Consider the following 14,438-nt stretch of genomic DNA (forward strand, 5'->3'; position numbering starts at 1 on the left):
CTCTTCTTTTGTAATTAATTTATATATTGATGCTGAAAAACCCTTTCCAGGGACCAAAATGTGCGCGGTGCCTTTTCAAAAAGATAAATAAGTTTACGATAGTGTTCAACTAAAATATGCGTAAAAGGTCACTTCTGCAGAAACGAGAATCTTTACTCTTGGTTTGTACCGGCCTTTTGATATGGAAACCCCCATTCTCACCCCCACACTACTCCCCACTACTCCCCTCATACTACTCCCCCATTCTCACCCCCACACTACTCCCCCGTACTCCCCTCATACTACTCCCCCATTCTCACCCCCACACTACTCCCCACTACTCCCCTCATACTACTCCCCCATTCTCACCCCCACACTACTCCCCCGTACTTCCCCCATACTCACGCCCCACACTACTCCCCATCTCTATCAACGAACGCTTACCCAGACGACAGTTCATCAAGGTGATACAAATACCAGAAAGTAAATGATGACAAAACTTGACAACAAAATAGTTTGAGTCGTTAGGACTCTAGCACTGTTTGATTGTCCGACAACATATTTGTTGCAATAATCTCCCTCACAGCATTCTACCCTGCAACTTTTCCAAGTAGAATTTTGTTTGTTCCTCATGAAGTTTTCACATATAGCATCCTCAAGTTCCTTGCACCCAATGCCCATGGCACAGTCTTTGATTTGTAACTTTTTCTTGCCATTAATTGCAATCATTGAGAAGCAGGAGTCAAAATATTCTCCAAATTCCTTTTCTAACGAGCAGTCGGTTTTATTCATCCGCCTCCTGCAGCTTGGATTGTGCTCTAAATCATGACACGTGTAACACTTGATAGACTGGCCTGTCAAGACAGAGAAAGAAATTGGTGTAAGGCGTTTTTCGTCGTGCAAGGACAAATTCTTCGTGTATGGACTTTTGTCCTTACGCAAAGAAAAGCGCCTTACATAAATAAACAAATAAATAAATCGATTTGTTTGAAAAAGAAGTTCCGCTGTAAAAGGGCAAGCTCCTCCTCCTCCTGTATATACTTTCGCACTATTGTTCAATTTCAATGGTACGCGCTAAGTTTGTTTGTTACAATTTAGTTAACAATCTGTTGGATTACTTTATACTCGGAGAAAATCTGCGTTCATGGCCGCTCAAAAAATTTATCCCAAGTGGTGGATTTTGATACAATATACTTTAAAACACTACTTATAAGACCTGGAATTACACAAAAGAATAACTGAAGAGCTTTACGAGGGGCTTATAAACTGAGCCGCGTATTCCTTTCTTGATGGTTTTCCCAATTCCCGTCAAAATATTCCCTCACGGGTATGCGCATGTTCTTGATCTTGTAAAATTTTCAAAGTTTTCAGCTTTCAAAATATCACAAATTGGATTTTTGGTATCTATTAGGAAAGAAATAACCCGCCTCCGAAAGTTGGATTAAATTGTAAAAAAATAAAAGCGTTTTCTATAACGAAAGATCACCACAAACGTTCACAACGCTGAAAAACTAATCCCTTTTATTTTCGGAGGAGGGAATGCGCCAGCTAGCATTTTCGGCAAGCCAACAGCACCTCTTAAGTTCGGGGAATAAGGAAAGTTCCCTAAAATTTTCGGGATTTTAAATTTTCATCTAAAGAACCCGAACAGAACAAACTGTGTTAGCTAAAACAAATTTGTGCGTTGAGTTGTAAGAAGCTTCAATGTTTTCGTCGAATGACCCTGCCGATTGTGCACATAAAATGACATTTCTTCAGGCCTGAAAATGCATTTCCACATCATTTTATTGCCTTTAAAGGCAAAATTGTGTGAGCCAACACAGTTTAATCTGTTCGTATTCTTTAGAGAAAATTTGACTTGTCGAAAATTTTAACGAATTTAATTTCATTTCCCGAATTTACGGGCTACTTTTGGCTTTCCGAAAATACAGCTGGCCTTTTATTGGCACTTTCAACCACGTATTTGCCCCTCCGAAAAAAAAAAGGGGGGATTACGTTTTCAGCGTTGCGGAAGTTTGAGGTGACCTTTCGTTAAAGGGAAAGTTCAATGCAAATTTTCGAACAGATTTTCCACAACAACAAGCTCCTCCATTCTCGTCCCCAGAGCCGCCCGGTCCTCTTAGCCGCTGGAGGCTGAGTCCTAACTAGCCGAAAGGAGAGACCCTGGGAACAAGGTTGCCTGCAAACGACTGCTAAACCAGCACACCTCTTGTATGCACTTCCCACCCCCAACCTCCCCTTGATTCCTCTAAAGATTAAACAGAGCTTTATGCTAAGAGTTTGGATACAAGAGAGAGATTTCCGGTCGGGATTTTTAAGTGGGATATTTGGAACTTCTGACAAGAAATTATTTTTAATCTTTTAAAACCAATTCTTTTGGAAGAGATCCGGTGTCAACTTTCATGTCTTTCCACTTCGCTGAAGCAGTTACACCCTTTGCAATAAAACTTTCTAAATCTCTCCGGCATGGTCCTCGCGCTTTTTTAGTCAAACGTTAGTTTACATGTTTGGAAATAAATGAATTGTTTAATTCTCTTGACCTACACGCGTTAATCTAAACTAAAAAGGAAAGGAGAATTTAGGGATTTAATCTTAATCGCGCCTCTTCAAATCAAGGCACTCGGAGATTCACAACAAAGGAACCTTCAGATTGCAGGCAAATTTGCTCTCCATTTTGGATACCATCAGCATTCTATTGGCAGTTTTAACTAAGAGTCCTACGAATGGAGAATTTGATTCACATCGTAACTTGCTGATTCGCAATTAAGGGAAGACAGAGTTAAGGAACCAGTGCTTCTCTGTGAGGAAAGGAAGGACTATCAAACTACCAAGCTCCAGAAATTCAGACTGATTTCAATCCTGTCGCCTATGTATTACATTTCAAGAATTCGAGCCGCGGTAAACGTTTGCGATAAAAAGAGAAACAGTTTGATAGCGTGACCTCATTGAAATAATGAAACGTTTATACTCGTCAGTTAACCGGATATGAGCAAGTTAATTAAGTCAATGACTATTTACACTGCTACCCCGCTAAATGCCGACCACGAATGGCAAACCATTAATCCAAGAAATGTCAGCACTTTTAATGAAATACATTCAATACTTTAACAATCTTTTCGCACAGTTAATGGAGGTCGTTGTTGACTTGGGCGCGCGCTGATCAGAACACCTGAAAATTATCAAGGCTGACAAAAAATGAACTGATTAGAATTTCTAGATATCTCTGCCCCACATAACGATATGATGATGTTGTTTTTCTACAACCAATCGCTCACTTGTAATATCAATCAGCAGGGAACAAAGTGTCCCTGTGGTTATGATGTTTGTTTTAACATTTAAGTCTTTTAACAATACGGAGATAAAATTTGACGTCTGCGAAAGCAATATGTTACAGATGTTACTGCCAATTTTCTAGATTTTTGAGGATGTGAACTTAGACTTCTGCTATTTTGGATATTATCATTTCCGACGGTTTACTCAAAGCTGATTTAAAATGTTTCATCAGTGGAGCCACAGTCGACGTTATTTGCCCGTGGTCTTTGTCCCAGTCTATCAAACGAAGGCCATCGTACAGTACGTGTCTTGGGCGGTAATTCTTTGCAATCTTTAAGCGAAGAAATTCGGAATTTTCCCAGTTTTGGTCTTGCGCTTCTAAATTTCACCCTTTGTTGGAATGTTACTCAAGACACACATAATTTAAATTCGTAACCTTGAAGTGCATCAAAATGTGGCAGTGAGACTGAGGTCAGCTGAGCGATTTCAAGGCTGCTTATCCTTTTTTTCCTCGAGTTATCAGAAATTCTTCTATAAGTGTTCAACACCTCAAAAAGGGCAATTCGGGAAGATATTTTTTTTATTAAAGAACTTTCTAGAATTGGACAAAATAAAGGACAACATTTGAAGCAATCATCATGGACATGGTTTGAGTGAAAGTAGCTTGCAACCTGCTCTGAAAAAACAGCACTAGATTAAGGAATTGATAACTGCCACTGATACGAAGCAAAGATCACGAAAATTAAAACTGATACGAGGCAAAGATCACGAAAATTACAACTGTACTGAAAAATAACCATACAAGCAAACCAAATAATTCATCGACGCCTATCTATCCCGGATCTGTTGACAATATTGCACATAATTTTAGTTGGGGTCATTAGTCTATTTACACACTTTATTGAATACATGCCTATATGACGAGAGGTTAAATGAACATTTCACCGGTTTTACTGGGCCGTTCACTCGTTGTTTGGTTCTCAGAGGTAAGTTTTCTGATCCGTGTATAAACTGCCATATTCGATCTTCTTTACCTTTTTACCTGGAGTGGTATTGTGTGATAAACGCCCAGTAACAGCATTGCTCATCAATTGCAATACCTTTCATTTGAATGGTCACACTTGGATTTCATACACAGACTGAACAAATAGAACCAGCTTGTACAGTATAATAAACAGTACGACTGGAAAGTACTGCTCAGTAGCTTTCATTTGAATGGGCACACTTTAGGATTCAACCTTATAACAGTTCAGCTTGTGCAACAATAAAAACATCACAATTAACATTGACTGTTAAACAGTTTTCGTTGAAATCCTCCCACTTTAAGATTTTATCCGCAGACTCAAAATGTCAGAACTACCTCAATTCACAGGATAATATACAGCGCTGCAGGAAAGTACTGTTTTCATCTGAATGGACACTCCAAACTTGAACCTTCATCATATGATTATAACGCGCCCTTAAGGTCTGGCATGTGAAGCAAAGGAAACTCGGCGGTCTCTGCGGCAAGAGGAGTGAAGAACCCCTTGAAGGTGTGAAGTTGTCAGCTTTAGAAAGAATTCATCGAGGAAAACAGACGTAGGTGTTCGAAACAGTCGCGGATAGGGCATTCAACGGCGCGACATGGGATAAGCCGGCCAGCGCGCTTCTGATGTAAACAGGCGTCGGCAGAAATGTCACGGCACTTTCAAAGTATGTCTATACATGTAGTACTTACCCTGTGTAACAGCAAGTAGGAACCACACAGCTCTGTTGAAGAGTAAAGCGGTCTTCATTTCCTTCAGTGTGTGATGTTGATTCGTCTGTACCTAAATTGCATTAAATTGAAAACCATCAACAACCCGCTTAAGTGACAACAGAACAATTGAATTTTGTGACCTCGTTTTAGAGGGTGTTGAACATAAGTGCCGATGGATTGGATTTCCGGTTATCTAGTTTCCGCTTTGCACCGCTTCGATCGGATCACGCCATTACACGCAGGTCACGCGATTATCATCAGTCTCACTGGCGCTTTTGCTTTTTGAACTATTCCCACGCGAGACGCCAAAAGCAAATTCTAGCTCCCACATAAGAGTAAATGATACTGCTACTAAAGTATTTTTTCTGATGTCAAGTTAAATCTTCCCTTTATTCCCCACAGGCATGACAAAAGTGGAAGATTGCGTGACCATCCAGGCTGGTGAGCTTCTGGACGTGTGAAGTAAACAAAGAGAGGTCACGCACAGACTAACTTGGTAGTGAATGCTTTTCCCTGAATTTTCTGTTAAATTTAATCACAGCTATAGACTAAAAGGACTTGTCTTACTGCGAGCATTCTCTTGGGGCGTTGCGCAAAATTTGTTTATCATAGAAATCTCATTGCTAATAAAGACCGCAATTAGCCGCGCGGTATGTAATCGAGACCGTATCATCATCAATCATTTTGCCATGCAAGCAGATGTGAGTATTTAGCGCTTGTCCGCGATTATGATATTGCTTCCATTTATAAGAATCATTGTTTAATAACCTGAAACTTATAAAGGTTTATCACGTAGCAAAGAAAATTTAAAAATTGTTCCAAGGATCCATAGCCACAGTTTGTGGTGCAAACGAGCATGATGAAATTACAAAATATGCGATCAAAAGGGAGAGCCACAGATTAGAGATGCTCAGTGTAGTCTAGATCTCTCTCGCATCAAGGGGCTTAGTTTTTTAGCTGCCTTGTTCTTAACTTTAAACTAGAAGAATAAGCCGTCAAGTGTTTGTACGTGGAGAGAGTGTTAATAAAAGACTTGGTGTTTTATTCTTTTGCCGAGTTTACTCTTTCTGGTAAGGTGTTCTCGGAGGTGTTGTCCACAGCAATTCTTGTTATACTGAATCCGTACAGAAAATGTAAGTTCCAGATGTCTAGCTGGTTTCCAATTCGTTTCAAATTTTAGCACATACAGTTCACTGAATTTTTCTTTTTCTTTTCTTTCTACGCTATTTATGGCATTTTTCCAGGCCCTTAAGTTTAAACTCGGACCGACTATCGATGGAAGCGATGAACCTTTATGAAGGTATCCATAGCAAGCTACATTTGACCAATTACTTACATTACTTGCCGAAAGCATTCATCTTTTATCTTGGGTTTTTTTGTGGTTTGGAAAATTCCCAAGTTTTGCAATTCTCAAACTCTTCTAATAATCCATGTTAGTGCCTGTCATTGACGTAATTACGTAGTTTACGAGCCTGCCGATCAGATCTGACATAATGTTTTTCAACTGGAACAGTTTACGGCGTAATATTCTGTGCTTGATCGTAAAAATCAATTAACAGAGGATACCAACAACATATCTCTGATCAAGAAACGCTGTCCGCACACCTTGAATCACTTTCCACGCTCAATTGGAATTCGGATACACGAGAATTTTTGATGAAAGATAAAGAAAGTAATTAAATTGAGCTAGATATCATGTCATTTTGCAGCTATCAACTGTTGATTTGGGAGACTGTTGGCGCTAGACTTTAGTACAACATTCTAGAATTTTTTCCACCACTATATACTAACGCAAAAACACGTTGTTGTTGCAGCAGCTGCCAAAATTGGTCAGACTCTCTAAGAAATAAATGTTGTTACATTAAAAAAAAAACATGTTTAAAAGAGCTTTTATATTTCGAGCATTCTGTTGACCTTTTTATGTGTAAAGTGAGCATTCTACTGGAAAAATTGGAGCATTATGTAACTAAAGCATTATCAAGGTTAGGGAATTGAAATGCTTGATGTATAGAAGTCTAGTCGGCGCCCTGCGCCTGTCTTCTTCTTCTTTTTTTTTTTTTTTGGTATGGTTTGCATAATTTGGAGCTGAAATGAAACCTAATTGACCTTTTCCAAGCGATGACGGTTTTTAACTATCTGCCATGTCGTTGGAGTAATCAATCCGGTTGCTGCTTTGTTAGAATCAGGAAGAAACCGATAGCCAATCGTGGCGAGGTTTACGTGCGTTTCCCGCGCTTGGCACTGGCCGGCTTAACATTTTACTTTTTCCCGCGCATTGTCTCAGCTTGGCACCGCCTACCGGTTGCGTTTTTTTTTTTTTTTGCTTCGAGTTCTGGCCCCGCTTGTTCAAAGAGCAAATAACTCTATCCAGTGGTTAAATCGCTATCCAGCGGATAAAATGCACCCCAACAACCAATGCAAAGAATTTTTTCTGCTGGATAGAGACTTATCCGGTGGATAAAGTTAATATCCATTCTTTGAACAACTGGGGCCTGATTGTGTTGATAGGGGAATGATCATAACACGTTTGCTCGAAGAGGACCCACCTTGCCTGGGGTAGAGATGTCACCTATCTCATAAACATTACCGAAAAAATGTTATTGGCTTTAAAATTTTAGTTCACACAGAAATATTCAGCTAGCAAGAGTCAGAATTGCTAGACGGAAAAGTGAGGCTATCGGTAATAAAGACGCCATCTTTTGAGGTTGAGGAAGGGGAATGCAGGCAGAGACCACCATCTATTTTGTGGTTTGGGTGGTCCTGTTCGAGTATAGTAGTTTTGAATACTTCTCTTCCTTTGTTTAGTTTTGAATATTTGTTAAGATAAAAAAAAAAAAAAAAAATTTTTAAATGCAGTCATAAGTTAAAACAGCACATCACATCAACCGTTATCATTTCCGCACAGTAATAACGTGGCCGACTACGCACCTGTACGGCAACATTTTTACATGATCCAAATCATTTTGTAAGAGAGCGTTAGAATATTCTGTTTTCTATTGTATTTTTCGCGACGGGTCGGGAAATTAGGATTGTGACCATTATATTGAACGTCACAACAAAACTGATCAACAATTGTTTGCAATTGGTTTCCTTGTACATACATGAATATATAAAAACTAAGTGATTGTAATAGAGGATCTGGATAGGTTACCTCGTTAACACTTTAAAACACTTAAATCTTTGCCTCTGTAACAACAGACAGTTAACTTTTTTTGCACTTTTAACATCTAACAGTAAAAATGGATTGGCTTATTTTAACAGAATGATATCCAGAAAGTCAAGTCATTACCGATTTTTACACCTTTGGTTACGTTTTGTTTGCTCTGTTTTTCCTCCTTCTTTATCAGCAGAAACCGATAAAATTCTCAACAAAAATGACCGATTGTTTTCCCTTCCTTGCTAATTTTAATGAGTGAACCCCAAATTTTCACCACCAGTTTTCGTTAGGCTCTCAAAGATGAGGACTCTTTCCAGGTATATTACGACGCTTCAATCTGGCTCGAGCGTCAATTCTCCATTAGTGAGACTCACAGAGCAGAGACTAGCAGAGCAGACAAGTATTTAGAATGCCAAAGACTTTTTTTTTTTCTCAGGAAAACTTTCAAACACTAGACAGCATTTTTCTGAACTTGAGTTAACATTAAAATATTGGCGAATTTACATGTAACAGCACAGACTAAAAATTAAAGGGACATAACATTAAACCGTTACCCCCCCACTCTTAGCCTCATAATATGGTAGTTAATATGTTGTTTCTTTTGCGGTTTGTTATTTTTTAGCTGAATTTAGCGATGAGGTGAGTTTATTTTGTATGTAGAGTTCAACGTTTTATTTAACAAACGTCTCGAATAGCTCGCTCATTGATATTTTTGGTCGCCAGTCAAGAAAATCCGTCTTACCGAGTAATGAAGTTGAAGTTGAAGCCCAGCCAACAGAATTCAGTTTTCACCCATTGAGAAGAAAGCAGTCGCTTCAGTTTCATTGAGTTGGGAGTAAGGAAACCTCTGCCATTTTCTTGCTTGAATAATTTACAATCCAGTTAGACGAAAGTATGAGTTTTTACCAATGTTTGCTTTATCAACAGAGGTCAGTGATAACTAAAGGTAAATTGGCCACTGTAAAAAGATTCAGTGATCACCTTTCGAGCGTTAACCTTTCGCTTTGACGAAGTGCTAACGCTCAAAACGTCAGCACTTGAATCTCGTTACGGTGGCCAATTTACCTTTAGTTATTACCTCTGATGTTAAAACCAAACATTTGTTTCTACTCCCACCGACGCAGCGCGACAGTTTCTTAAAAAACAAACCCCCTTATCCATAAGTTTCAACTAATCGCACATGCAAAGATCTTACAATAGATGAAACCATAACAAGCAACAAATTACTAAACTAACCGAAACTTACAGTTGCGACCAGGCCTTCCTTTTGCCTGAGAAAAGTTTTGTCGAGAGTCCTCGGCAAAAGCCAAGAAACGAAGAAAGATGTTATATAACTTGTGTGCCGCTTCGAGGAGGCGAACACAGTTCTGAATGACAAGCGACGTAACTAGGTAACTTGAACTGTTGAGTCAATGTTTAGCTTTGATCTAAAAATTCATGGCCGCCTACAAAACAGACGGATTATCGGCAGGCTTTGTTCTCGATTGATCGCCTTGTTGTCCTAACTAATTTGCGTGTGAAAAATCTACGGCCGCTTTAAATTCACACAAGCAGAGAAGTAGAATTCACGGTGAACTTCGAACGTTGCAAAACATATTTCACGGTTACGTAATGATATCAGTTCCATGGCTTAAAGCTTAGGCCGGATTTCTAAACTTCCTGTTTTGAACTGAATGAAAAAAATTAACAGCTCCGCTTTAAGAATGATGGCTTATTTGCTTTCATTTCAGTGAATGTTAGAATCTCAACCAGACTCCAAAGTTAACGTCATCATAAACGGTGATTTACACGTACAATTATTTGGCCCAATTTCACAAGGAAAATGAGTGAGTAGACGAATGATCGGCCCGAATTATAAAAATCCGAGGCAGTGCTACCGATTTTTTGAATCAGGCCGATTTTCATGCATCCCGGGCTACACCAACAGAAAAAATGAAAAATGGTGCACGTGATTGGACCTTACAAACGCGGGCTGTTTCAAACGGTAAACACAGGGAACCCAACGCTTCGTTCAGCTGGCATTGGCTTGTCCAGTATAGCACCGCTCTAGGACTGAAGAAATTTGGATGCTGTTCAGTTCGATTTCATTGAATGAGATTTGACAGGGAAAGTCAGAAATTCGGATTAAATTGTGAAGACATGCTGAAGTATTCTGTCACCTCAAACTATCGGAATGCTGAAAAACAAACTCCTTTTGTTTTGATAGGAGCGAATATGTCGTTTAAAGTACGCAATAAGACCAGCTAAGATGTTTGAAAGCCAGATAGGAATCCGTTCACAAAAATTTCCTGCGACTTAAATTTTCATAAGAAGAATGCCAACAGATCACATCGTGTTTGCTTACAAAAAGATGCCTTCCAAAAGGGCTCCAAACGATCTGGCAATAAAGGAGCTAGCATTGATTTTAATTATGAAATGCTCTTGTGGGTAGCCCAAATGGATGGGCGTACTGGATTCTCAGTTGCCAATTTGGTTTGTTTTCGGCCCTTTCTCATCTATAAGCTAAAATTTCAGCAGTTTTTCAAGTGTCACATATTAATTGTTTTTGGGCTTCTTTTCTCAGCTATCAGTAAAAACGCGGCATTTTTCAGCTAACAACAACTGAAATTTTGGCCCTTTTGATTCCGAAGTAGATTGGTTAAACCCACCCAAACCCTCAGATAAAAAATACCAATCAATTCGTTTTATGTGGTCTTACTGGACTAGCTAAATCCTCATAAGGCCCAAATCAGCACGCATGCGCATTCTCCTCACGGTTCTATAGCAGTAGCTGGGTGAATTTGTCACGTGATTTTGGTGATCATTTCCTTTATTTCTCATAACCTATGTCTTTGCCCAAGTAGTGATATGGTAAGGAGAAGTTAGATGTTGATCACTTGTGGGACTAAAGGGACAAACCCGAGTGACAGTGCATGCAGCAGGACTGATTTGAGGCCTTAATTCAGATCACCAAACTCTAGTCCCCGCCTAAAGCGGACTTTGAGAAAACAACAGAAATCTCTGTGCGGATCTGCAAAGGTCCGCACAATACGGAAATAAAACGCGTTGATTCAGTCGGTTTCGCCAGATCAGTCTAATGTCTGAAACGCTTCACCAGACTTGACGTCACTAAGGTGTAATAAAACGAAATTGATTTGCAAGGGGGAGGGGGTGGGGGTCACTAAGACCAATAGCCTTCCTTGGGGTCAGTGCTATATTCGCCCAGACGAATGCTAAATTTGTCGGTCGTGAGATTAGTGGGCGTAAAATATATCAGCACTTTCACCGCAGTCTATTAAAACATGCATTTGTTTGTAAAGGCGGTTATGTAAAACAAATGTTTGAAGTCCGAGGTCATTTTGTCACGGGAAAGATAGAACCCAACATTGCGGACGAGTCAAACTCTTCCTTTTGAGTCTGTGTTCTTTAATGAAAGATATACCGACTTGAAGGAGGTTATAGCTTTAGACATTGTGGATCAAATCGGCTAAAGTGTGACTATTCGAGTGAAAGCTACTGGGCAGTACTTTGCTGTGGTGCTGTTTATTATGCTGTACAAGGTGGTTCTAACTTTTGAGTCCGTAGATGAAATCCTAAAGTTTGACCATTCAAATGAAAGCTACTGGGCAGTACTTTGCTGTGGTGCTGTTTATTATGCTGTACAAGGTGGTTCTGCAGGGATGAAATCCTAAAGTGTGACCATGGAAATGAAAGCTACGGAGCTGTAGTTCAATTTGTTATGCTGCACAAGAGGGTTCTAACTTTCGAACCATTGTAGATGGAATTTCAAAGTATGACCATTTAAATGAAAGATGAATGCTTCAGTACTAAATAGTACTTTCTTGAGTCATGACCTATCATGTTGTACTAAGTGGTTCTAACTTTTGATTGTGTGGCCTGATAAGATCCTAAAGTGCACTCAATGACCGTTTGAATGACAGTCGTCGAACAGTGCGTCCGTGTGGTACTATTTGTTTCCTTGTTTTTAGTTGTTTTACATTGTGGAAACATGAAATTTGTTCATGTTACAATATCATGAATGGCACACCTGAATAAGCTGCCCTGCTTCACCTCCTCTAGCAGATCTCTGTTGGCATCACTGGCTAGTGACAAACATGATCTTTAGTTTATAACGAAACGTACACTGGATTTTTTTTCTGATAATCTAGGTTCTTGCTTTCAACGATCACCTTACTGACATGCCAAGGAAAGATTTACCCGATATAACTTTGGTTTCAGTTGCTACAGGCAAATTTCTCACGCCATGTTTAAAACAGAAATTGATACAAAATCAATAAGTTATGTCAGTAAGCTCTGCTTCCGTAAATATATTTTGGAATGCCTCATGTTTTAGCTCCTGTGTTGTTATTTAAGTAATTGTTTTTAACTTTATCTAATTCTATCGTCCTCGTGTTCAGGGACTGACCTATCTGATCCGTATAGCCAAGAAGGAAGTTTATATAATTAGTTTAAAGAATTATTAGTTCAGATAATACAGAAAAAAATCGATATTGTAGCAATATTTCCGCAGAAATCCTTTCGTAAATCTCAACCGTTAACTGACTGCAGCATTTGGTAAACCCTCGAGCATGGCTTGCTTGTGTAGCAATTGAAAATATTGCGAAAAGAATCAAACCTTTCTACTGTATCATGACCTTGGAGTGCCTGTCTGTGTAGTGCGAACTTGGAAATAGGTCCTTATCGATATACATGCAACTTAGCCGTGGACTAAACATCAAAACCCTCAATTTGTTTACTTATGCACGTAGGCAGTCTGTGTCGAAAAGCTTAGTATACCTGTGCGGTCCAAAGAAATCAACTGCTACTTACAGTTGTCTAAATTCGGACACGCAAATTAAGCAAGAATAAATATACTACGGAACCTCGATCACACGATTAACATTCATAATATCGTGACCTACTGCTGGCATTGAAAATAAAAGTTTCAGTTTTAAGTAAGAGATGGATTAACCAGTAATAGAAGGATTTAATTCTAACGTCGAAGAGATTTAATTAATATTCGTGTGAAAATGGCTGCCGAGGGCTTGTTTAGACAATTACTTCAATCCGAAGCTGTGAAAAACAACGGATAATCTGATTAAAACTGGTTCTCTTATGACTCAGACAGGATTAACTCAAGGTCCAAACAGAGTCATGCATGGGAGCAGCGAATAGAAGACTCTGGGAAAAACAGGATTCGACCCAGTCTAACTATCCCGAACCCCCATTATTTATTTTACTTGTAGTTTTTCTAAAGGCGTTCGTGAATAATACAGGAACAAGCTGCTTTTTCCCCGTGCCTCTTCATTGTGTAGGACCGTCACTGGCTTGGCTCAGCAGAGAGGCACCAAGAATATAATCTTTGTAGTTTTGTGATTCTACTCTACATCAACTCTACAACAATTCTACTCAATTCTACTTCTACTCTAAAATCTTTTCTGCAAGTATCACTCAAATCACGCCTTACTCTATAGTGTGCTGAAAACATGTTTGCGACTGTAATTCAACAAGGCCAGGTGGTCCCAACCAGAGATAAGAATTGGTTTTGCCAAAGTACACTAACAAGAAAGAACAACACAACTGTTCTAAGAAATAGATAGAAAGGGAAACCAATCAGGCTGATAAAATCCTTAAGTGTTTTGCCTTGATTTCAACCTTCGAGGAGGCCCAAGCCAAGGTTAAAGGAAGTAGGCAAACCTGTCCACAAGCACAGCTGTTAACTCTTATCTTTGAACAACAGGAAAATGTCAAATAATCTGGAAAATATCCACCAAAAAAAACTACCAAAAGGAAATAACAACTGTGTTCTAAAATTAAAGTCGAAAACACAGCCTTAAAGTTAGCTTCACAACAACTGTATTCTTTTATATAAATTCAAACCAAAATGCGTACAGGTACGGATTATGCATACCGGTGGGATTAGCGTGACATGACCATGGGAAATGGGAGAAATTTGATTCCCTGGGAATTCGAACTCGTGACCTTTTTGTTTCACCTGTTTTGAGTTTTTCGGACCAGTCTCGGAAGTTTCGTAAGCCGGAAATCGTTCTTCGTCTTATTATTTTTTTAATATTTAGCAGTTAAGTTTAATAAACAACACGGAAATCACGAAAACTGATATCAACAGGAAACGCGTACGTAAATCCCACGTGGGAAAAATGCAACTTATGATAAATCTAAGCGTGAACCGTTCATTACTCCAGGTAGCTCAGTTTTAGGGGAGTTAACGCTTTCATTCCGGTGAAACCAGAAGAAAAAAAAAAGCAATTTACCTGCCCTTCGAACTCAGGCTTTTATCGACTAAAAGAGCTA

General features: G+C 39.2%; 1 protein-coding gene across 4 annotated transcripts; it reads right to left on the reverse strand.

Annotated features, from left to right (window-relative positions):
- Positions 1 to 379: 379 nt before the first annotated feature.
- Positions 380 to 12,435, reverse strand: LOC146459220 (uncharacterized). Of its 4 annotated transcripts, none has more exons than XM_085089920.1 (3): positions 12,175 to 12,435; positions 4,970 to 5,060; positions 380 to 833 (listed from the first exon to the last, which is right to left on the reverse strand). In XM_085089920.1, the coding sequence occupies exons 2-3, from the start codon at positions 5,025 to 5,027 to the stop codon at positions 439 to 441; spliced, it is 453 nt and encodes a 150-aa protein (XP_084946046.1). In that variant the 5' UTR covers positions 5,028 to 5,060; positions 12,175 to 12,435; the 3' UTR covers positions 380 to 438. The 4 variants fall into 4 exon arrangements, with proteins under 4 accessions (XP_084946046.1, XP_084946047.1, XP_084946045.1 ...); XM_085089921.1 differs by lacking the exon at positions 12,175 to 12,435 and adding an exon at positions 9,394 to 9,595; XM_085089919.1 differs by lacking the exon at positions 12,175 to 12,435 and adding an exon at positions 9,384 to 9,594.
- Positions 12,436 to 14,438: the final 2,003 nt, after the last annotated feature.

Source organism: Pavona decussata, unplaced genomic scaffold (assembly GCF_977016875.1).
Source record: "Pavona decussata unplaced genomic scaffold, jaPavDecu1.1 SCAFFOLD_223, whole genome shotgun sequence".
NCBI classification, from domain to species: Eukaryota; Metazoa; Cnidaria; class Anthozoa; order Scleractinia; family Agariciidae; genus Pavona; species Pavona decussata.